Here is a 25,920-nt window from a genome sequence, read left to right on the forward strand (position 1 = left end):
ATTATTAAAGTTGTTAAAATGTTAATTTTGGTGTCAGTTAGTTTCTTAACAAACATACTGACATATGTAATGCATTAATATCTCAATTGTGTATTTATCTTGACAGAATATAGAGTTTAAAAACCGTGGCGGTCAAAATGACCACCCACTGTCGTTTGAGTAGTTTTTAAATTCTGGTCGTTGTTTGGATCTGAGTCAATGGTGATTTTCAGTTCTTCTTTTTTTTTAACAGTTCAAGTTTTATAGGTCTTGTTACGTTTGTTAGATTAGCAATATGTGTTTTGAGTTTAGTGTTTTTGGTAATATTTTCACTTTTTCAATTTTGCTATTCAAGTTCGACCATGTCTCTCTGAAGTCTAAATTGTTTAGAAATAGTATTACAGTTGTTAAAATGTTAATTTTGGTGTCAGTCGTTTCCTAACAGACATACTATAATATGCAATGCATTAATATCTCAACTGAGTATTTATCTTGACAGAATCTGCTATTAATTGCGGCTGCTCCCGTTAGGGGGCGCCACAGCCGATCATCCGTTTCCATCTCTTCCTGTCCTCTGCATCTTCCTCTGTCACACCAGCCACCTGCATGTCCTCCCTCATCACATCCATAAACCTCCTCTTTGGCCTTCCTCTTCTCCTCTTCCCTGGCAGCTCCATATTCAGCATCCTTCTCCCAATATACCCATCATCTCTCCTCCACACATGTCCAAACCATCTCAATCTTGCCTCTCTTGCTTTGTCTCCAAACCGTCCAACCTGAGCTGTCCCTCTAATATACTCGTTCCTAATCCTGTCCTTCTTCATCATTCCTGATGAAAATCTTATCATCTTCAACTCTGCCACCTCCAGCTCCACCTCCTGTCTTTTCATCAGTGCCACCGTCTCCAAACCATACAACATAGCTGACTAGCTTGGTCTAGTCAGAAAGGCATGAACTGAGGAAGCCTCTTGGATGAGAGGCGAAACGTCTTCACGGATATATACCAAGTCCAGTTGCACTTGATTCAACTCCTTTGGAAAACCTTGACCTGGATGAATAAGAACATTCACAGACATACAACATAGCTGGTCTCACAACTATCTTGTAAACCTTCCCTTTAACTCTTGCTGGTACCCTTCTGACACAAATCACTCCTGACGCTCTTCTCCGCCCACTCCACCCTGCCTGCACTCTCTTCTTCACCTCTCTTCTGCACTCCCCGTTACTTTGGAACGTTGACCCCAAGTATTTAAACTCATATGCCTTTATCACCTCCACTCCTTGCATCCACACCATTCCACTGTCCTCCCTCTCATTCACGCATAGGTATTCCATCTTGCTGCTACTGACTTCCATTCCGCTTCTCTCCAGTGCATACCTCCACCTCTCCAGGCTCTCCACCACCTGCACCCTGCTGTCGCTACAGATCACAATGTCATCCGCAAACATCATCGTCCATGGAGACTCCTGCCTGATCTTGTCCGTCAACCTGTCCATCACCATTGCAAACAAGAAAGGGCTAAGAGCCGATCCTTGATGTAATCCCACCTCCATCTTGAACCCATCTGTCATTCCTACCGCACACCTCACCACTGTCACACTGCCCTCATACGTATCCTGCACCACTCCTACATACTTCTCTGCAACCCCCGACTTCCTCATACAATACCACACCTCCTCTCTCGGCACCCTGTCATATGCTTTCTCTGAATCCACAAACACACAATGTACCTCCTTCTGGCCTTCTCTATACTTCTCCATCAACATTCTCAAAGCAAACATCACATCTGTGGTGCTCTTTCATGGCATGAAACCATACTGCTGCTCGCTGATCATCACCTCTCCTCTTAACCTAGCTTCTATTACTCTTTCCCATATCTTCATGCTGTGGCTGATCAACTTTATACCTCTGTAGTTGCTACAGTTCTGCACATCGCCCTTGTTCTTGAAAATCGGTACCAGTGTGCTTCTTCTCCACTCCTCAGGCATCCTCTCACTTTCCAGGATTGTGTTAAACAATCTAGTTAAAAACTCCACTGCCATCTCTCCTAAACACCTCCATGCCTCCACAGGTATGTCATCAGGACCAACTGCCTTTCCACTCTTCATCCTCTTCATAGCTGCCCTCACTTCCTCCTTGCTAATCCGCTGCACTTCCTGATTCACTATCCCCGCATCATCCAACCTTCTCTCTCTCTCATTTTCTTCATTCATCAGCCCCTCAAAGTACTCCTTCCACCCTCTCAGCACACTCTCCTCGCTTGTCAGCCCATTTCCATCTCTATCCTTGATCGCCCTAACTTGCTGCACATCCTTCCCAGCTCGGTCCCTCTGTTAAGCCAGTCGGTACAAGTCCTTTTCTCCTTCCTTAGTGTCTAACCTGTCATACAACTCACCATACGCCTCTTCCTTTGCCACCTCTCTCTTCGCTTATCTTGACAGAACATATAGTTTTCGAAAACCGGCGGTCATTATGACCGCCCATGGTCTTTCTAGGTAGGAGTGAAACCCCGGTCGTTCTGGTGAGCTTGATGGAAACTGAGCAGCGCTACACAGGTCATCCTGAGTCCTGCAGACTCTGACAGTCCTCTACGACTCACATGTGACCATAGCATCCCAGTCTCCACTTCCACTTCCACCCCTCCTCGCCCCGTGTTTCCTGTCTCTCCTCACTTTCCTGTCCGATAAACACTAAAATTGTGTAAATATATCTTAGGGGGAAAAAAAGACGGTGTAATACTTTTGGCTGTGGCTATTGTGTCATCACCTGACTATGAAAACACATTCATGTAGCGATGCTCCACCCACCCTCAGAAGCCACCCAAATTAGCCGTGGTTAAAAAAAAAAAAAGCATCTGGTCATTCTTCCTAAATTTAGCATTTCTTCTTTCTATTTCCAACTTTTTTTTTTCCCTGCACAATGCCCTCCATTCAACTGTGTGCGTCTATCCTTGTTTCCGGGTTCAGTTGGCCACTCTTGCCCTTATTCTAAATTTATGCATATCCCTTCTTCTGTAAATGAGCCTTTTGTCAGTCTGTTTCCAGCCAGGCCTTTAAATACCATCACTGTCTTTATATACAGAGCGATTGCCCATGGCTAAGCTCCAGGCTATACACTATTTATATGAGAATAAATGAAAAAAAAAACTTCATTCTGGAAATAGCAGAATTGGATTCTCCCACACAGCCAAAAGCTGTGTGTATGTGCACAGCTTCTGCGAAGCCATACATTAAAACTTAACAAAGCTGCAATTCAGAAGCTATACAGGCAAACAAATGTCCTGTTTGAAACCCTACAATAAGCTTCCGCTTCCGGTGTGGGAAGATGGCTGCACTAATTAACGTTTGCGGCGGCCTCACCCAGTACTGTCCATGCAGTGTCTTTGTCCACGTCTGCGTCTAAGTTTTTGTCTTCGTTTGATGGCTGGGAGAGCGGGGCAGGCTAAGCTAACTGCTAGCCCGTGCAGACCAGTAGTTCTGATAACACCGAGGGCGGTCTGGCGGCGGCCTCACCAGACGTTGACTGTGGTGTTTTTGATGTCGTCGTGAGGAGTGCGGGGAGGTGTGTCGAGGGTGTCTGACTGGGGGAGCTGGCGTTGGATCGGCTGGGAGGGCTTGGTCTGCTTCGTCCGGTAGGCCCGGCGGGGACCACGGCGTCTGCCTGGAGCTGCACCCGAAGAGTAAACGCCGAGGGTGGTCTGGCAGGACGTGGAAGCGGGGCGGGCTAAGCTAACTGCTAGCCCATGCAGACCAGCGGTTCCGACATTCATCCTGGCTGGCGTTCGTTCCCCTGGACAGTGATGTTTTTGTTTAGCTTGGATATATGAGTTAGTTTGGATGTGTGTGTTAGTTTGGATATATGAGTTAGTTTGGATGTGTGTGTTAGTTTGGATATATGAGTTAGTTTGGATGTGTGAGTTAGTTTGGATGTGTGTGTGTTAGTTTGGATATATGAGTTAGTTTGGATGTGTGTGTTAGTTTGGATGTGCGTGTTAGTTTGGATATATGAGTTAGTTTGGATGTGTGAGTTAGTTTGGATGTGTGTGTTAGTTTGGATGTGTGAGGTAGTTTGGATATATGATTTAGTTTGGATATATGAGTTAGTTTGGATGTGTGAGTTAGTCTGGATATATGAGTTAGGTTGGATATGTGAGTTCGTTTGGATGTGTGTGTTGGTTTGGATGTGTGTGTTAGTTTGGATGTGTGAGTTAGTTTGGCTATATGAGTTAGTCTGGATATATGAGTTAGTCTGGATATATGAGTTAGTTTGGATGTGTGTGTTAGTTTGGATATATGAGTTAGTCTGGATATATGAGTTAGTCTGGATGTGTGTGTTAGTTTGGATATATGAGTTAGTCTGGATATATGAGTTAGTTTGGATGTGTGAGTTAGTTTGGATGTGTGTGTTAGTTTGGATATATGAGTTAGTCTGGATATATGAGTTAGTTTGGATGTGTGAGTTAGTTTGGATGTGTGTGTTAGTTTGGATATATGAGTTAGTTTGGATGTGTGTGTTAGTTTGGATGTGTGTGTTAGTCTGGATGTGTGTGTTAGTTTGGATGTGTGTGTTAGTTTGGATATATGAGTTAGTTTGGATGTGTGAGTTAGTTTGGATGTGTGAGTTAGTTTGGATATATGAGTTAGTTTGGATATATGAGTTAGTCTGGATATATGAGTTAGTCTGGATATATGAGTTAGTTTGGATGTGTGTGTTAGTTTGGATGTGTGTGTTCCCGTAGTTGTTGGATGTGTTTTGTCTTTGTGTTGTGCTCCCGTGGGCTGGGGGAAAGGGCATTTCGTTTCGTCCCATGTATGAAGTGCAGGACGTGGAACGGCAGCGTCGCTGATGGCTGAACGCGGGGCGGCAGCAGGCGGCCTGCGGCGGTGGGTTGTGGAGCGGGAACAGATGTGTTTTCTCCGAGGTGTCTGGACGTCCAGCTGACCAGGACCTTCTGCAGGGCTGTTTTCATAGCGCCGGTCCATATAGAGCCATCTTTGTTGTTTCGCGGCGCATTTATACATGTCGTTAGCAGGTTACTGGAACACTTGAGAGCAGGTCTTGTGCAGCTCCAGTCCATGTGGTCTCCCGTCAGCGGCTGGGTTTTACAGTGAGCTCGGCCTTTTGATCGCAGCTCAGATGCTTCATTCTCCGCACCACCGCTTTAAAATATCCCCCCCTACCACCGCGTGGCCGCACCTCCGCTTCCTGTGGCTGCAGGACAGGTGGAGGTGAGAGGGCCGAATGTCTCGCGCTGGTTGGTGTGTGTGTGTGTGTGGAGAGGGGGGGGGGATTCCTGCCTGGGCTGTGGCTGGGTGTCTGGATGGAAGGGGGGGGGTCTTGGCTAAATGTGCGGGTGGGCTGAAATCAGGCTGTTACACACTCTGACAACACACACACACACACATACACACACAACGGAAAACACACACACAACACACACAATACAAAACACACACAATACACACAGGCTGTTACACCCTCTGACACAACACACACACACAACACAACACACACACAACACACAATACAAAACACACACAATACACACAGGCTGTTACACCCTCTGACAATACACACACACACACACACACACACACACACACACACACACACACACACACACACACACACACACACACACAACGGAAAACACACACACAACACACACAATACAAAACACACACAATACACACAGGCTGTTACACCCTCTGACAACACACACACAACACACAATACAAAACACACAGGCTGTTACACCCTCTGACAACACACACACACACACACACACAACGGAAAACACACACACAACACACAATACAAAACACACACAATACACACAGGCTGTTACACCCTCTGACAATACACACACACACACACACACACACACACACACACACACAACGGAAAACACACACACAACACACAATACAAAACACACAATACACACAGGCTGTTACACGCTCTGACGACAACACACACACACACAACAGAAAACACACACAACACACACAATACAAAACACACACAATACACACAGGCTGTCACACCCTCTGACAACACAAAAACACACACAACATAAAACACACACACAATACAAAACACAAACACAACACACACAAAATACAACACAAAACACAACATAAAACACACACACAACACACGCACGCACACACGTAAATGCACTGAATAAGCGTGTCTGCACACAGACACACACTGGCCTCCAGATGATGGCTGCAGGGGCATGAGTGTTACTGGTGGTCACCGTCCAGGTGAAAGTGGGATGTTGTCACGCGGTGACACGAGATGGTGCGCTTCAGTTAACGGCGACGGGAATTTAGTACACAACATTTCTCAAAAACAGAAGAGTGTTGAGATGTTTGAGGGCGTGTTTGAGGGCGTGCTGTCGAACAGCTAGTTGTGGTTTGATATTTTATTTTACACCACCGAACAATTCGGCGTGACGGACCCCCGCAGGACTCTCACACATGGTGTTTCACGACATGTATTTATATTGTGTAACATTCACTATGATTGTCGTGATAATAATAATATTTTCCATATCATCACCACCACTGGACATATAAATGAACACACACACACACACACACACACACACGTGAGGCCTAAATGTACCAGATCCAGATGGGGTATTACTTTTACTGCCAGGTACACCCCGTGGTTAACAATTAAAAAAAGACCCGCTCTTTTCTTCTCATCCACTGGACCTGTATGTGATCTTACAGGCATGTGTTTCACGTGAGCCCCCCCCCCCCCCCATACACACACACACACACTCAACATAGTTCGATGTACCCACAAAATGCTGCAATTATCCATTTAAAAGGTCAGGAGGCGCTGCAGGCAGACTGGATGCGGTGTTTGAGGGCCACGTGTGTCGAGCCGGACCGCCGGGATGCTGCCTGTGGTTTGCTCCCCTCTGACTGGTGGCACGGTGCCCAGAAGCCCCCTTCACGGCTCCTCAGGACGGAGTCAGCTCAGCCCTGGCAGCCTGGAGGACACCGAGACACCACCCCCCCCCTCCACTCCACCCCGTCCCCCAGCCCACCCTTTTTCTCCTTCCGCTGTCTGACGCTTCAATTCCACCGGAAAATTCTTAGAGGTCGTTAGCAAGAAAGTTGAGGTGTTTGGCGTCGATGCTGTCGGATGCTATGGCGCTGGATCGGCTGGGAGAGCGTGGTCTACTGTGTCCGGTGGGTCCGGGGACCACGGCCCCTGCCTGGAGCCGTGCCCGAGTAGGAAACACCGAAGGCGGTCTGACAGGACGCGGAAGCGAGGCGGGCTAAGCTAACTGCTAGCCCACGCAGACCGGCAGTTCCGACAGTCATCCTGGCTGGCGTTCCCTTGGACAGTATTTTTAAAAAAAATGTATTTCTAGTTGTTTCCCCTTATCCCACCCGATTAACCCAACGGCATATGGCCGGAACTCTTGTCGAATAACTCCCCTGGCTCACGTTTCCACAGGAAGGAGATAGCCGCAACACCAGCTTCCTTCAAACTCGTGTCGGCTGTGTGTCGACAGCATTAGGTAGAGGCTAGTTCCCATCGATGCAGAGAACGGTCAACTGAGCATGCGCAAGTACTCGTTGCCTCCGTTGTTTGGGTAGGTTAAGGTTAGGGTTGGGGCGGGGTTAGGGTTAAAGTTAGCTAATCAGACGCAGAGTAGGGGCGGGTCTTCCTAGAATCCTAGCGCCTGGATGCTACGCGGGGCGTGTGGAGGCGTGGTAGAGGCATTTCGCGCATGCTCAGTTGACCGTTCTCTACTCCCATTTCCGTTCTCTGCATCGATGGGAGCTAGCCTCTACCGATAGCATTACCCTCAGGCCGCGAAGGAGGCGTAGGGAGAATGCTTTCAGTTGCTGGGCTGCAGGCGCCCGGATGGGCCAGAGGAGTCGCTGGAGAACAACGAGTCCCCAACACTACAGCGATCTACACCCACTATCCCTCGGGTGAGGGTGGCCTAATGAATGGTGAATGGACGCTCTGGCCGTGACCGGTTACGGCGAGTCTGGGATACGAACCTCCCAGCCACGTGACGAGCGGATTCCAAGAACGGCAGTTTATTCCACTCGGCCACCAGAGCAGCAGTAGTTTTTGTTTAGTTTGGATATGTGTGTTAGTTTGGATATGTGTGTTAGTTTGGATATGTGTGTTAGTGTGTATATATGTGTTAGTTTGGATATGTGTGTTAGTGTGTATATATGTGTTAGTTTGGATATGTGTGTTAGTTTGGATATGTGTGTTAGTTTGGATATATGTGTTAGTTTGGATATATGTGTTAGTTTGGATATATGTGTTAGTTTGGATGTGTGTGTTAGTGTGTATATATGTGTTAGTTTGGATGTGTGTGTTAGTTTGTATATATGTGTTAGTTTGTATATATGTGTTAGTTTGGATATATGTGTTAGTTTGGATATATGTGTTAGTTTGGATATATGTGTTAGTTTGGATATATGTGTTGGTTTGGATATATGTGTTGGTTTGGATATATGTGTTAGTTTGGATATATGTGTTAGTTTGGATATATGTGTTAGTTTGGATATATGTGTTAGTTTGGATATGTGTGTTGGTTTGGATATATGTGTTAGTTTGGATATATGTGTTAGTTTGGATACGTGTGTTAGTTTGGATATGTGTGTTAGTTTGGATATGTGTGTTAGTTTGGACATGTGTGTTAGTTTGGATATATGTGTTAGTTTGGATATATGAGTTAGTTTGGATATGTGTGTTAGTTTGGATATATGTGTTAGTTTGGACATGTGTGTTAGTTTGGATATATGTGTTAGTTTGGATACGTGTGTTAGTTTGGATATATGTGTTAGTTTGGATATGTGTGTTAGTTTGGATATGTGTGTTAGTTTGGATATGTGTGTTAGTTTGGATATATGTGTTAGTTTGGATATGTGTGTTAGTTTGGATACGTGTGTTCTTGTAGTTTTTGGACGTGTGTTTGTGTTGTACTGCTTTTGGCTGGGTGGGGGTAACGGCATTTCGTTTCATTTCATGTCCACAAGAGCGTGAAGGGAAATGACATAGTGTTCCTGTTCCTGTTCCTGTCGGGCAGCGATGACGTCCGGGGGGCACGTCAGACTGACAGACACGCTGTGTGTGAGGGGCTCGTGAGTAAAGACATGGATGAAGTATTTGTCGTGAGAGAGGCGCAGTGTTTTCGGGGTGTGTATTGTACCGCGGGTCTCCTTGTAGGGGGGGGGGGTCCACCAGTTACCACATCTCTGCCCGTGTTCATAGGACACAGATGTGGGGAACATCAGCAAGTCATCAGCGTGTTGTCCTCGGTCCTGTCTGGGGCTTTCTCCTCCGGCCGGAGGCTCCGCTGAGTCTGAATCGACCCCCGCTTGTCCGCTGTGCTCTGCGTTTTGTTTGAGGCCCGATTTGAATTTGGATCACCCCAGAAAAGGAGCCGTGTTATTAAAGGACAATGGAGAGCGGCGGCGGTGGCACAAGGGGGTTAACGTGAGGCCGTGCTGGGAAGGAGACACCGCTCGGCCTGTTTAAGGTTTGGCCTTTTGAAAATACCCGTCCCTGTAGGAAGTCGAGTCAACACGGGCCCGTCCGTGTCTCATACGTCCCGTTAGCTCACAGAATAGTGCATTTCCACTCAGTTCTCTTGTAAAGTTGAAATTCCACTTCCGGTTTGGGAAGATGGTGGCACGAACTTACGTTTGTGGCGTCCTCACCCGGTGCTGTCCATGGAGTGCCTTTGTCCACGTCTTCGTCTAAGATTGTTTTGTTTTCATCTGATGGCTGGGAGAGCTGGCGCTGGATCAGCTGGGGGAGCCGGGTCTGCTGCGTCCTGTGGGCCCAGGGGCCACGGCCCTGCCTGGAGCTGCGCCCGAGGAGGAAACACCAAGTTTAGCCGTCTGACAGGATGCGGAAGCGGGGCAGGCTAAGCTAACTGCTAGCCCATGCAGACCGGCGGTTCGGATAACACTGAGGGCGGTCTGGTGGCGGCCTCGCCTAGCGTTGACTGGGTTTTAGGGTCTCTGTATGGAGTACGGGGAGGTGTGTCGAGGGTGTCTGGCTGGGAGCGCTGGCGCTGGATCGGCTGGGGGAGCCGGGTCTGCTGCGTCCTGTGGGCCCACGGCCCTGCCTGGAGCTGCACTCGAAGAGGAAGCACCGAGGGCGGTCTGACAGGACGTGGAAGCGGGGCAGGCTAAGCTAACTGCTAGCCCATGCAGACCGGCAGTGCCAACAGTCATCCTGGCTGGCGTTCCTTCTCCTGGACAGTGGGATTTTTGGACTGTTTATTGTTTCTTGCTTTGTTCTCTCTGTTTTTGTGTGTTTTTGGTAGTGTCGTTTTAGGGAAATTTGGGGTGAGGGTTTTTGTCTTTTGTGTCACCCTGCTTTGGGCTGGGAGAAACAGAATTTAGTTTGAAATGAGAATTTATTGTTCCTCATTCCTGATCCTGAAAGGTAAACGTATCCCGTGGCTGGGGGGGGGGGGGGGGTTCTTAATGTCTATAAACTACAGATAAACTGTTCAGTTCACCAGTAATAATAAGACATCCGGGTGATCTCGAGAGAATTCTTCTCCCTATAGCCACCTCTCCCTTACCTACAGAAAGGTTCGGGCAAGGTCTCGGGACCGGGGAAGGTGTTAGGTAGGTAGTGAGATGTTCACTGTGTGACAGGGCCGTGCAGACATGCCCCAGCTGCAAAGAGGCAAAGACCCCCCATGCTGCCCCACACAGACACACACACACAGACGCACACACACAGACGCACACACTGGCGGCTCTGTCACCTTTGGGAATGCTGTGAAGCTGACAAGGCTTCTCTCTGTGGCCCGGTGAAGGATGGACAGCCGGGCCGCCTCCTGTTCCACTCTCTGCCTCGCCTTTGACGCCCGGCCAGAGCGGCCGACCAACCGGCCTCGCTTCTCCCACCGACCGGCGTTCCCTCTACGCTCCTTTTTTTTTTTCCGCCTCTCGAGAAAGCGAAGAGAGAGGGGGCTGCGAGGGGCGGGAGGCAGCCATGGCGTGTCAGAAAGCGAGGGAGTAGCGGAGGGTGATGTCAGGATTTGCCTGGACTCGGTTCCGCCCAGACCCCTGGAAAGTGTATGCGGCGGGAGCAGCAGGCCCGCGGTGTGGACCTTCTCCAGGACGGCTGTTCAGAGAAGCCGGAGGCGCGGTGCCTCCCTTTGCGCCAGGCTCTGCACGCCCTCAGCTTTTCCAGGGGCTCCTCTCTCCTCCTGCAGGCAGCGAGGCCCTGCAAACTGAGAACTGAATGGGGAAACTGTTTTTTAAAAAATATGCTGGAGTAACCTCCTCTATTCAAATGGAAAAAAAGGAAAAACACCACACACACCCTTGCCTTGCTCCCCCTCCCTCTCTCTCTCCCCTCTCAACGCTCTGCCAGCTGTGTAGCCTGAGACAGCTGCCAAAGGAAACACAGGCTGATGGTGCCATCCAAATAAGGAGCTCCCTGCCTCACTTTGCTAACTGGGACCTGAAAGACACACGGGTGGGGGGGGGGGTGAGGGTGTAGAAAGAGGTGGATATAGAAAGGGAAAGCGGGCGAGAGACAGAAAGGGAGGCAGGGGGGAGAGTCTGCTCCTCCTCCTCCTCCTCCTACTCATTCATAGGCGTGACATTACTCCTCTACCTACCTGTTTGTCTGCCCAGCGCACGTATGTAGAGCCGATCACCCCTCTCCTCACCCGCGCCGCTTACACTCATTCATCCCTCTCTCTCTCTCTCTCTCTCCCCCTCTGTCTCTCTCTCTCTCTCTCCGCTCACTCCACACTCGCCCCGTTTCAGTCATTCACAAACGGAGAACAGCATCATCTACTACAAGGTAAAAGCCATTGATGTCATTTGCCAGTTGGTGTGCCAGGGACTGATTGTGTTGTGTGAGGAACGGATGTGAGTCATGCAGGCGAGCCTGTCGACTTTCTCTCTGCTCAGGACTTCACGTTATTGGGGTGTTGTTGTTGAGCCTGCAGTTTACGAAAATGGGGAGGGGGGGGGGGAGGTCACGTTGTGGTATCATATCCCAAGGAGATATGTGAAATTAGAAGACTGTGATTTAGTTTTCCATTTTAAACATATGTGCACTGGACGATGTGTGCAAGTGTGTGTATTTGTGCATGCACTTGTGTCAGTAGTGTGTGCATGTGTGAAGCAGATAGAGGCAGAGTGTAGCGTACAGTGGTCTGTTGGCTGTGCGTTCGAGTGCACTGTTTAAACTGGACGTGAATGGGCCCCCTGTGTTGTGCGTCCGCACTCCGTGCTGTGTGTGTGTGTGTGTGTGTGTGTGTGTGTGTGTGTGTCCACGTTGTCAACTGTGGAGTCTTCCCAAGGCTCATAGACAGAGATAGATATGAGGAATATTGGTGTGCGTGTGTGTGTGTGTGTTTGTGTGTGTGTGTGTGTGTGTGTGGAGCATGATGCCCACAGCATTCTCCTCCGTCCCCAGAGAGCGCTGCGATCAGACTGCTGATGGAGTCGTGGTTTCTGACTCGATGGTCTCGCTAATGCTCACAGGCTTGACACAATGACGGAAAAAAAACCCAACACAAACCAAACAGATGAGGGCATTCTCTGCATCTGTTAGGTGTGATTTGTCTCGGAGATCTAGTGCAACTGCAAAAGAAAAAGAAATACAAAATACAATGCTTACTATGCCTTGTGGTGGTCAATGAACGGATGACCAAATCATATTGTTTATCTGATGAGCTGACTTTCAGTTTATTCTAGGTCGTCTTTAAAATTGAAATATTGTTAGACCTGATAGATATGTTACATTAGGTGTTGGAAAATATGGAAAAATTAGATGTGGAAAATATATATCAAAATAAATAAATAAATATATATAAAAATAAAAGTATGGAAAAATTAGATGTGGAAAATATATATCAAAACAAATAAATAAATATAAATAAAAATATGGAAAAATTAGCTGTGGAAAATATATATCTAAAAATAAATAAATAAATATAAAATATGGAAAAATTAGCTGTGGAAAATACATAAAAATAAATAAATAAAAATAATATATAAATATGTAAATAAATATATATAAACATACAAATAAATATAGAATTAATAAAATATATATATTAATATATATATAAATTAATATATATATATATATAAATATGGAAAAATTAGCTGTTAAATTTCAGTTTTCACATTTCCATTTTTTCCTCGATAAATCAAGTCAATAAAAAAGCAAGAACAGTTAAAAGAAAAGCAAGAACAGTCAAAAGACAAGAAAAGAAAGGGGGGGGAAGAAGAAGAAACAAAGCAGAAGTGTATGAGCAGAAAGCAGTTGTGCGTTTGGAATGTGGACTGTTGTGTTTTTTGTCATCTCGTGTGTGTCTTCACTTCTCGCTCCTGCTGAAAGGAGAGATGCATATCTGTGGAGGAGGAATTCAAGACTCCCAAGTATTGATTTTTTAGATGGTGGACCATTCCCTCTCCAAAAAAGCTCGGGCTTTTGAGTCGGGAGGCACCTTCGGTTGCCTGCCCCCCTCTCTCTCTCTCTCTCTCTCTCTCTCTCTCTCTCTCTCTCTCTCTCTCTCTCTCTCTCTCTCTCTCTCTCTCTCTCTCTCTCTCTCTCTCTCTCTCTCTCTCTCTTTCCCGCTCTCAGGAGTAAGCGAGGGATGCTGGGAGATAAATTTAGCCCTTCAGCTCTCCTTCCATCTGCTACCACATGGTTTAGGGCCGTTACCATAGGAACAACCGCTGGGTGCCCATTAGTGAGAGGAGAGGAAATTGACAAGAATTTTTTTTAAAAATCCATTTATACAATACTCCTTTTTGTGTGTTTGTGTGTGCACGCGTGGCTGCATGCAACAGTTCACTAATCTTTCGCAGCATATTAATTAGTTTTCAGTGGTAATGCTTCTGATGGTGTTCTTGCAAAGATCGTCAGAGGCACGCGGGCATCGATTTTGGCGGGACTGGTGGGGATTTTGGGGGATATCCATTTCCCGCCAACCATCCGAGCGGCTGACTGATTTATTGCTAGCAAGCCCCCTGACTTCGGGAACGAGGCCTCTGTTACCCGCACAAGTCTGCTTTGAGGCAGGCCCTGCAACCTGTCCTCTGCGGAGAGGAGGCTGGAATACAGAGCTCTGGATGAAGGGGAGGAGGAAACTAAAATGGAGTGGGGGGGGGTGCGGAGAAAGGAGCGGTGGAGGCTGCCCGGAAGCTGCATTTGCACTCTGACAGGTGTAAACTTTAGCTAGCTCCGGACCGGATGTGATGGGCAGGTCTAGGTGGGAACGAGGAGGAATGGGGTGTGAGGTTCTGTGCTCCGCTGTTCTGCATTATAAGAGACGTTGACGTTGCTCCGCAAACAACCAAAAAGCATGTCTGCTCCTTTCTTCTTCATAGCAAAAATGTTGACGTCGCGTCGTTTAATTAGAATCAGCTTCGGGTGTGAGTAAGTCGTATCAAACTTGCTTCACCAACTAGCGACTCGGCTGTCTGCCAGCAGCTCTGCCATCTTCCAGTGGAGGTGGGTGTAGAAGCCAGCTGGTCATTGCGTGGGACGACTGTTTGCTGGCAGAAAAATGGGCAGTGCATTTTTTTTCTTCTTCTTCTTCTTCTTCTTTTTTAATCAGTATATCTGCATTGAGCCACCTTACGCTTCCATCGAGGGCAAATGGCGAGTTTTTAATCACACAAATAAAGTAAGTAGAACCATTCAGGTGGTGCTTGATGCTCATGACACTGCAGCACTGTGAGCTACAGCGGTCGTTTGCAAAACCCGTTGTCATATAACCTGTGTTTTCATATGCCGTCATGTGTTTTCCTACTGGGACGACGTAGCACGCCAGAGATTCTCGGTATTAATTAGCACGTTCAGAAGTCCATTGCCAGGTTTGCGTGTCCCGTTTTTCCACTTCCCTTAGTCAACCCCAGTGCAGTTATTTATGCCATGACATTTTACAACTCAAAGGAAACTCGAGCAAAGGCCTTTCCTTGATGTAATGTAAGAGTGAGTAAGCACGGACGATTGAAGATGCTTATGGATTCTGCTGCATGCCATAGGCTGTATTCTATTTCCTGCTGACTGATTTAAAGTGGCTATCAGTCATTTTAATTCAGAACACTTTATTTTATAATATTTGCTCAGACTCTTTCTACATCCTGACAGCTATCAAGTAAGCAGATGCACTGAGAAAGAAAAAAAATCTGGCCTCGGGCTGTCCGGGTAGCGTAGCGGTCTATTCTGTTGCCTGCCAACACGGGGGTCGGCGGTTCGAATCTCAGTGCTACCTCCGGCTTGGTTGGGCGTCCCTACAGACACAATAGGCCGTGTCTGCTGGTGGGAAGCCGGATGTGGGTATGTGTCCTGGTCGCTGCGCTACCACCTCCTCTGGTCGGTCGGGGCGCCTGTTCAGGGGGGTAGGGGTGGGGGGAATAGTGTGATCCTCCCACGCGCTACGTACCCCTGGTGAAACTCCTCACTGTCAGGTGAAAAGAAGCGGCTGGCGACTCCACATGTATCGGAGGAGGCATGTGGTAGTCTGCAGCCCTCCTCGGATTGGCAGAGGCGGTGGAGCAGAGACCAGGATGGCTCGGAAGAGAGGGGGTAATTGCAATTGGGGAGAAAAGGGGGGACAAATTAAAAAAACATCTCTGTGGCTATCCTAGGTGCTGTAAACGGAGATGGAAAAACGGAGGAAATGGGCTCTGTATTTGCTTCTTATCAGCCAATCAGGAGAGTTCTTTGCAAGCCGACATCTCCATCGGTCCCTACTTGTTGCCAATCAGTTTGCACATTCACAAGGCTCTTTAAGGGTGACTTCTTTTGCAGTATGCTTTCAAAATATAGCTAGCTCTTGCTAAGTTCTGCCCAGGATCGCTTACCTCCACTCTAACTCCCTCACATAAGGCTTGTAGTGTTTGCTATTAGTGGCATCTGCAGGCTGCAAAATGTCCACATTATTCGTCTCTCAGCCTAGCTGCTGGGAGGGCTGAGCATAGATGAATGAATCTGATAACTGTCCGGGCTGTGACAAACACACTCAAGTTTGGCAATAAAGTTGAAAAATCTACCCAAAGTAAATGGGTGGTGGGGGGGGGGTTCTATCCTGTTTAAAGAAGGGCATTGTAGTTCACAGCCTAGAAATAAGAATTGTTTGGCAGATGAGTAAATACAGAAGACATTTGCAGGTTGCTTTTTGTTATTTTTTAGATGAAATCATCCTGTCATGGTTGTTGGAGACAAATATAGGGCGTATTGATTAAAATGACCAGAATCAATGGTTTTATATGATTTTCTGTGGAGAATATTTTGTGAAACGTTTTAATTCTCACATATTCAACAGCTGATTGAACAGCTGAAATATTATTACACATACTTCAGTTACATAAGAGATGAACTATAAATATCAAGCTGTTGGGTTTAAAGGTTTTTCAGTGTCTCGTAGTTTAATCCTATGTTTCTATTTTGATGTGATCTAATCTCATTAGTTTGTTTGTGTTTGCAGATCTCCATGTTAAGAAGATAGACGAACCAGACTTTCAACTGAGCACTAGGTTGTGCAGCAACAGCAGCAGCTCAGTGCTACATTATGGGATGCTTTAGCTCAGGGTGGCAAAGGACTTTCTCTCCAATGCATGACAAATCACATTTGCCTTCTCTGATACCCTCATTTCCTATTTGATGCCATCACTCTACAGTCAAGCAATAAACAAAACAAGTGCAAAGGATAAACCTACACAAACTAAAGTGGATACAATTAAATAAAATGTGCATACATTAAGATCAACGCTCAGTTAATGAGTTGGGTTGAACTCTGTAGCCTGACAAAGGTGGACGCATCCTATGTGTCTACCTGAGGTTGTTTTCCCATTTTATGGAGGCCTTGCATAGTCACTTGACTACTGGGGAGCAGTCCGGAGATCAAGAACATTATCAGCCAGAGTCTCCTCACCAAGACCCCCAGCCCAAGTCTCCCTCCCAACACAGTCTGCAACAGCAAATCGGCCCCCAGAAGCCTCATGAATTATCCCAGCAACCCAAACCATCCAGGAGACAGCACCCTGATCGCAAGCGTCTCAGACATCAGCGTCAGAGTGTCAGCTCAAGCACAGCACAGGAGGGCAAGCATGCTGATGCAGCAACAACAAAAAAAACGACCATGGCCCCTTGCTCACCGACTGGGGTCTCGGCTTCTGCAACAACGAGTTCCACTAAATCTAAGCAGGAAACCCAGGAGGGCACCCCAAAACAGAAACGTGAGCGGAAACCTCAGCGGCCCGGCAAATACGTTTGTACTTACTGTGGCCGTGCATGCGCAAAGCCCAGTGTCCTCCAGAAACATGTCCGCTCCCACACTGGGGAGCGGCCCTATCCCTGTGTCCCATGCGGCTTCTCTTTTAAGACCAAGAGTAACTTGTACAAACACCGTAAATCACATACACACAGGGTAAAGGCGGGCCTGGCCCTTGGGGAGTCGAGGCCTTTGGAGGACCAAGAGTCAGAGGATGACACCAGACAGCTATCATCAGCAACTTCCAGTTTGGAAAAACAAAACTGTGTATCATCCCTCAAGAGCAATGAACCAGACAAGGCTGAAGATCGCTCTGGAGGGACAGATGACTCCTATGCAGTAAAGAAGAGGCTGGCCATGCGTCTGAGTAGAGGGAAACATGGTCCGCTGGACTGCCCGGATGAAAAGACCTCATCATTAGTTCTAGGGAGCAGAGGAAGTACAGAATCAGGGTATTTCTCTCGCTCTGAAAGCACGGAGCAGTCACAGGATAGCCCCCCCAACACAAGTGCCAAAAGCTATGCAGAAATCATCCTCGGTAAATACGGACGTCTTGGACAGTTGCAGAGGATGTGTCGTAACCAGAACCAGCAGCCCTCAGGTAAGGTGGAGAAAAACATCCCTTTCACAGTACCTAAGAAGCAAGTCATTGACCATATCACTAAGCTCATTACCATCAATGAGGCAGTGGTAGACACCAGTAAGATTGACAGCGTGAAACCAAGGAGGTTTTCCCTCTCTAGAAAGAATAGCACAGAGTCTCAGAAGGGTTTATCAATAAAAGAATCCATCATCCACAAAGAAAGAGATTCTGGTTACAAAAATAGTGGCTCCATCACTATGGGAGTTCCATGTGAAAAATTTTATCATCAGGCCCAAAATGTGGAACCACCTGGTGGCCAAACAACCACTGCTCCTCTTTTGAGAAGTCACTCCATGCCCTCTGCTGCCTCCTTGCTAGATGCACCCCATGGCAGTCCATGTAGATTTCGCTTAAGTCAATCCTTTGATGAACGAAAGCTTTCAGAGATGCAGACATCCCGTCGATACGGGATGCTAAGACGCCAGCCAGCTATTGAAATCCCACTTGGTGCTGAACCTCTTAAAGAGGAAGTTCACAGTTCCCATTTATTTTACCATGACAACATAACCACCGTGCCTGACCACAAGCAAATTCAACCACAGCCGTATGAGTGTGAGGCCTGTGGCACTGGATGCAAAGACTGGAAAGGTTACAAGACCCATAAGCAAAGCCAATGTTTAGCACAGCATCCCTCGAATACAAGTGAGGTAGCAACTAGTCAAATGGATTGCCCTCAACTATTAAACCATCCCATCAGACCTGGCGGGTCAGTGATGCGCAAGAGAAGGAAAGAGGAGAGTTTTGAATTTGATGATCCTTCTCCTTTCATTTCCTCTTCACCCTCCCCTGCCGTTTCTTTAGGACCAAGTAGAGATGAAATTAATGTCCCTAGAAGACCCACGTTACAAACATTTTCAGTTATTCAGCATACTAGTTCATTTGAAAAACAGGAAAATTTGTGCACTGAGAATCAGAGCAGAGAGGCAGTGAAAAGCTCTCCTCCTCATGAAGAATATCAAGCAATCCATCAGAAACAACAGTCCACAAAACCAACACCGCGAAAGTTGGTCCGCCAGCACAATGTTCAGGTTCCAGAAATACTGGTGACAGAGGATTCAAACACAAACGCGAAGTCTCTGCCGGAGTCTACTTCCAAACAGTCTGAGAAGCTTGACGAATTTCAATGGCCACAAAGAAGCCCCACTCTGGCCCAACTCCCAATTGAAAAGCTTCCTCCAAAGAAAAAGCGTTTACGCCTGGCTGAAGCAACCCAGTCCTCTGGAGAGTCCAGCTTTGACTCTACATCCCTGCCCCACAGCCCCAGCCAGGACAGCAGTGCATCTTATGCATCAAGCCGTTCTGCATCCTTTGAAGAATCAACTAGATTAGACATGGAGAAAGCAACATCAGCAACGCCACTGAGAAGATCAAGAGCCCCTCACATGTTGACTGTTCCGGGGGTACATCAGCACAGGGAGATGAGGCGCTCAGCCTCAGAGCAGGCACCTCATGACCCACAACAAGGGATCCTTATGTCAGAGAGCCGCAGCAAATCCTTTGACTACAGCTGTCTGTCTCCTGAACGCTCAGCCATTGGCTGGAGAGAGAGACGAAAATGTCTCCTTGTGAGACACAACACTGTCAGGGACCCAGATGAGGAGGAGGAGGAGGAGGAGGAAAAGGAGGGGAAGCCCACCAAACAAATCTGTGATCCTGTCGTCCCCAGCACATCATCCATGATGACCCCCAGTGCCATGCACTGTAGCAGGTCCCCGAGTTCTCCCTTGTCAGGTGATGCAGTGTTATGTAATCCAGTGAGATCGCAACACCAAGAGCTCTTCTCTCGGTGGAAAGGTAGTCAGAATATTCAATTTACGGGCAGTGCAGAACTTCCCCCTACTGATAGCCCAACTGTTAACCCTGTAAAGGACAACGCCTCACCTATACACACAGGGCAGCCCCCAGGCCTCTCTCTAACTTCTGTTGGAGCAGCAATGGCTCACTATCTCCCTATAGCCTCTGGGCTGAAGCTGGAGATCCCCACACAAAGACATAAGGAATATTCCGTTCAGTCGAGTCCCTCTCAACCTCTGACCTCTCTCCCAAACATCACCTCCAGCACAGAGTTACTTAGACCCCCTACATCTCCAGTGGTGGCAGTGCGTCTCCAGGCAGACACCCAAATCTCAGCCTGTGCCATATATACCACATTGTCTCAAATAACCCCATTCAGGCCTGGGGAGCCTCTTGGTGCTGTTTCATCCAATACAACTATCCCAATATCGGATTACTGTAGCCACAGGGATTTAAATGCAGAGTTTCAGGTCTGGTTTGAGGATGGTCTGAGGTCGTCCAGCTCGGGGGGCAACAAGCGGATGCTTTCCCCTTCAAACAGCATAGAACTTCACCCGGAGTCGCAGCAACAGCAAAAGCGTGTAAAGGAGGAAGAAGAGAGCAAGCACACATCAGCTGATGCATCCAATGAGGAAGACAAGCAGGTCGAACAGACTTATCTACCTGGCGTTTGCTCTCCCATTAGACACAATTTGTTTCCAAGTCTGCAGTCCAGCACCTGTAACAGTTGGTGTTATCTGAACTACATCAAGCCAAACCCATCTCTATTGGATGAGCAGAAGCCCTCTGTGTATTCAACCTGGTCCACCAGCAGCTATGACCCCAACCCCCTTGGCCTCTCTAGTAAGACAGCTCTGTCTCTGCTGCACTGCAAACAGAGGCTCAGCTCCTCTATCTACACCATGTCTTCCATGTCAGACGGCACTACTGAACCCATGGAGCCAGAGCAACGTAAAAGACCATGCTCCACTGAGGTAACTATAACACTGACCTTTGTGTAAAATTGTTTGAAAAGCCAAATTACGATATGCAGTATCACAGGTGTGAAGCCGAGTCACTGTGACTTCGAGTCTGAACCAAACCATAAATTTGATAACTTCAGACTTGACTTGGGGGGAAAAAAGGAGAGAGACTTGGGCTTGACCTGGATTTAAACAGCTTTGATTCTTGACTTACTTGAGGCTTGTGGCTAAATAACTTGAATGGCTTGTTCTAATCCTAGTTTCACTCAACAGAAATAACGTGGAAAAAACCAAGTATTTTCACAAATATAAAAAAAGGAAAACAATTCTTGAAATTAAAGTTGATCAAATTCCCAGGAAGACTTGTTTAGGACTTGGAAATTAAAGTTTAGGTCTTTTGACTTGACTTGTCCTGATCAGAGTATGTTGTGACTTGACCACTGACTCAATATATCAAGTCAAGTTGAGAAAGTCAAGTACAGTAATAGATATTCATAGAGCACATTTAAAGTTGTTAAAATGTTAATTTTGGTGCCAGTCATTTCCTAACAGACATACTAAAGACCATTTAAATATTAACTAAATGTTTTGTTTTTTTGTTTCATTAATTGCAACTGAAGGTTATATGTGAAAAAAATAAAGACATGCAGTACTGGAGATGCTGTGGAACACAACGTTCAATGACAATTATCCAACTTCTGTCTCCGTGGGCGTGTTGGAGCAGAGTTGGTGAATTTTCCCATGTCTCTTTCGAGTGTAGGTTCACAACAGGCAGTCCTGTGACAGAGACCATGTCGCAACACCGGAGAGACAGCCCTCGACTTACGCCACCGTGTCCGTTCGAGGAAAGGCGGAGGAGGAAAGTGAGGAGGTCCAGCCACCCTACAGATATAAGCGCCCGCCACAAGTTTGGATCTGTGAGGGAGGGTGAGTATGACTTTATGACAGTTCAGCACGACATTACAGTACGCATAGCTGCATGACAGTCCATTCATTCATTACCTGATACCATTACGTTTGTGGTTCAGACATACACACTACTTTCCTCAGCCCTCCACCTCCTCTAACACCATTGCCCACAGTGAGTGCGTTAGAGCTTGTGGCAGCGAGTGGTATGTTGTGGAAACTGTTGTCTTTCCACTATGTAGGAGAGGCCAAGCGTAGGGTGTCCGAGCCAACAGAGCCCGTCTGTTGAGGATTCGGAGCCAGGAAACTACCTAGCTTCCTCTACCCCTGCAGGGGCTCATTTACACCAGCTATCACGGCCATAGATGTCCAGTGGTAGCACATCTCATTTGCTTTCAGCTTGGGGCAAGTGGAACAGGTTAGAAGTATGTTTGAGAGCATATTAATGTGCTAGAGAGGTCTTCCAGGAGACATTTTAGCAGGTTACACCGAAACCCTGACTAATAGGTATAGTTTTGATTGATTTTGTAGCTCAGAGGAGGTGTAAGGTGTGGGGTTGGAAATAGTTTTCATTCCATTAGTTTTAACTTGACCAACGAAAGTCTGTTGAGACTCAATTTCAAGAATGGGACACACCCTTGCACTTTTGATAGCCTCTTAAAATTAAACACGGTGGGGGCGTCCGGGTGGCATAGCGGTCTATTCCATTGCATACCAACGCGGGAATCGCCGGTTCGAAGCCCCATGTTACCTCCGGCTTTGTCGGACGTCCCTACAGAGAGAACTGGCCGTGTCTGCGGGTGGGGAGTCGGATGTGGGTATATGTCCTGGTTGCTGCACTAGCGCCTCCTATGGTGATCTGTCCCCCTGGCGAAACTTCTCACTGTCAGGTGAAAAGAAGCGGTTGGCGACACCACATGTATCGGAGGAAGCACATGGTAGTCTGCAGCCCTCCCCGAATCGGCAGAGGGGGTGAAGCAGCGACTGGGGTGGCTCGGAGGAGTAGGGTAATTGGCTGGATACAACTGGGGAGAAAAAGGAGGGGGGGGGGACTCCAAAAATAAATAAATGAACACGGTGGAGTGATGCGATAGAAGTGAACGCTGAGATGTTCCATCTGTTTGTTTTCTTGGTTCTAGGGGTCTGTTAACAAATTCCTGTTGGGATTCTCTTTGGTGCTCGTCACAGCCTTCCTATTGGAGGGACATCCTCATACCCACTTGCAGCCTCACTTGCTGCCCCCGTCTAGTCATTGTGTTTAAGGGAAAGCAAGACAGAGAAGAGACAACAAGGTGGTCAAATACTGACATGTCATTTGTAGGGCACTCATGGGGAAAAAAATTAAGAAAAAATTAAAAAGAAAACGTAATAAAATAGAGCGTGCACTGAAGCCTATGGAATCCAGCTGCTTCTTGATTACGGACGTGACACTAAAATATGAATATTTTTCTTTGCCCAGACTCATGTAGCTTTGCACTTAATGCTCCCGTTGACGATACCTCCTCGGTTTGTGAGCTATGATCCCGTAGTGAAAATAGACGAATAAACAGCAGATTATGATGACAATAATTGTTTGTTATAAGAACTTGTTTTCATTTTCGGTGTTTTTTCCATGCTTATTTGGAGCAGCAGCTGGTCTGGGTCAGGGTTTCCCCTCCCTCTCTGGGCTGTTTTTACTGGCTGGCTGTAAGCAGACTCCAGGACCGAGGGCCACATCGCAGGCTCCCCCACTTGTTTGGACTGGGTGGTTGTGCGAGCCACGCTGGGGTTATAGGGCGGGAAGGGTGAGGGGTGGGAGGTGGGCGGAGGGGCTCTGGTTCTTTTGGCTTTATGAAAGCTTCTCTGTTGAAGCTGGAGTGGAAGTCTCGCTCAGAGACCCCTCAGTGTACGGTAACACGGCTCAGGGCGGACCCCCCGACCCAGCTGCCACAGCCTGAGCTCACTGTGTGTAGTAAGGGCGTTTGCCAAACAGATAGAGCACTTACACTGGATAAATACAGACACTAAAAGTGGCTTACAGGTGCTACTCATAAGGCCTGCAGGCTGTCAGGTCACATTACACTCATATTGATTGTGGTGAACATGCTGAGAGGACCAGCATCAATCAACTAATGATGCACAATGTTTCCCAAAGTGATCGGGAAACTAACTGTATATGTGTGTCCTCACAATTACAGAGCCAATGAGAAGTATGGGCATGCTGGAGAAGGCGGGGAAAAGGACTGTGGGGCGTGTGGAGCCCACTGCAAAGATGCCGGTGAGCCGTGGAAACACACTTGCTCGCAAACAGACCCTTCCCCTTATGTCTGCAAGCACTGCAGACTGGATTCCGAAACCAAAGGTAAAGGATAGACTCTGGGAATTCCATGCATGGCGTAGTCAGACTCGGATGAGATGCTGCTGTTAACTATTGGGTTTTTCCCCTTTCTTTTTTTTCTCTTTTTTTTTTTTTTACAGTAACCCTCACAGAACACATGAGGTCTAACGCAGCTGGAGAAAAACATGAAGAGAAAGGATTTCCTCCAGATAACACTGATGAAGGTAGCAGTTGTTCTTGTGTGTGTGTGTGTGTGCCATGACATCATCAAAGCAACCGTCAGATAGACGTAGCATGCTAAGGGGGTGACTCTGTGCATAACCCTAGTCCACTGACTTCCGGTTTGTACTGCAGCGGTCATACCAGTTTCCTGTTTGTTGGCGTGTGCTACTGACAATGGCACGGCCACGAGGATGAGGATGAGGATACTCATCTTCATAATTGTGGACGTAACTTGATATGTACAACTGGTAACTTCTCACCCGTTTGCTGGTAGGTGCAGGTGAAAGGTTGTCGACAGTTGTGTGCATGTCGTTGACATTTGTCCATGGTAAATCCTGCAGGCATCACGAAAAATATGCCACTGTCAACAGCACACGCCAACAGACAGGAAACTGGTATGACCGCTGCAGTAGAAAGCAGAAGTCAGTAGACTTCAGTTACGCACAGAGCCGGGCTCGTTTGGAGCAGTTGTTGTTGTTTCGGAACCGGGAGCGTTCTCTCCTCAAAGATGGGTTCGTTTGGGCGGATGTGGATACAGCAGTCGCACTCGGATGCGGGACAATACAAGCGGGATCGCGAAGAAAGGGTGGTCCTCTGCTCGCTTCCAGTCTAACCCTTGAGCGGTTCGTTTGAAGTGAGAATGCAACCCAACCCAACGGGACGAAACAAGCCTACCCGATGCGTCTTCGGAACAGAAATGTTTGCGTGAATATGTCCCTGTACGCAGTATTCAAAGCGTGCTTCCTCCTACTGAAGTGTCTTGAAGCGGCGTCTCTTCGTACGAAATGCATTAACACTAGAACGACCGGGATTTCCCTCGTACCTAAAACGACCATGGGCGGTCAAAATGACGGCCGGTTTTTAAACTCTATATTCTGTCAAGATAAATACCCAAATGAGATATTAATGCATTACAAATGTTAGTATGTCTGTTAAGAAACAACTGATGCCAAAATTAACACTTTAACGCATTATTTTCGAAACAACGTCTAGATTCACGTTTAAAGTGCACGTGATACTCGTACTGATAACGCTGCTATAACAGCCAGAGTATCGAGACAACTGCAATCATAAGTTTTGGGGTTTTGCACCATTTTCGATGTATTTTTCCCTTGTTTTTCTCTTCAGACGATAGTGATAGCATTCCCACACGAAAATTCTGACCAATGAGGGAACAGTTTGCTGACACATGACATTTGTTTAACAATTTTGGTCCGTTTTTAAATATTGCGGTGTGAAAACAAACCGAACCAGGGTGCGAGTGCAACATTGTAAACAAATTAGTCCCTGATTCGGAGCAAAGCAAATGGATTATAGGTGTGGAAACGTCCTTACGGGCTGTTCAGATGGTGCATCTAAACGCTTTCATCCCTTCATCCAAGGTGCTTGGGAGTTTGTGCTATAGTCGTGCCTGCTATTACTTCCTCTTCTTTCGGCTTGTTCCCTGTTTCTCAGGGGTCGCCGCAACGGATTTTATAGTTTCCATTAGTACCATGTGAGGGCACAGCACCAATGGCGGCCGTTGTCAACGGAGGCCTCAACTGATCCGGTATGGTCTTGTCAATCCGCATACTGATTTGGCAAAATGTTACGTCAGATGCCCCTCCTGACACAACCATTAACCCTGTGGACGGGGACACAGGTAAAACGCTGGATGCCATCCGAGGATTGATGGACTTGCGCCCATGCGTGTCGTGCCTGCTGTTGTTACCAAGCAACCAAAAGCTGTGCGCTGCGATGATGTAAGTTATCATGACACAAAACGGGACAATTGGTCCAAATCGCAAGCGGCCTGCGGTGGGCTGTGTATTTGGGCATTTCCCG

At 47.3% G+C, this 25,920-nt stretch overlaps 1 protein-coding gene across 1 annotated transcript; it reads left to right on the top strand.

Annotated features, from left to right (window-relative positions):
- The first annotated feature begins 16,835 nt into the window (after positions 1-16,835).
- Positions 16,836-25,259, top strand: hivep3a (HIVEP zinc finger 3a). The gene is made up of 5 exons (XM_056297955.1): positions 16,836-20,663; positions 21,412-21,578; positions 23,735-23,898; positions 24,015-24,098; positions 25,225-25,259. The coding sequence occupies exons 1-5, from the start codon at positions 16,836-16,838 to the stop codon at positions 25,257-25,259; spliced, it is 4,278 nt and encodes a 1,425-aa protein (XP_056153930.1).
- Positions 25,260-25,920: the final 661 nt, after the last annotated feature.

This window comes from Lampris incognitus, chromosome 18 (genome assembly GCF_029633865.1).
Source record: "Lampris incognitus isolate fLamInc1 chromosome 18, fLamInc1.hap2, whole genome shotgun sequence".
Taxonomy (NCBI): Eukaryota; Metazoa; Chordata; class Actinopteri; order Lampriformes; family Lampridae; genus Lampris; species Lampris incognitus.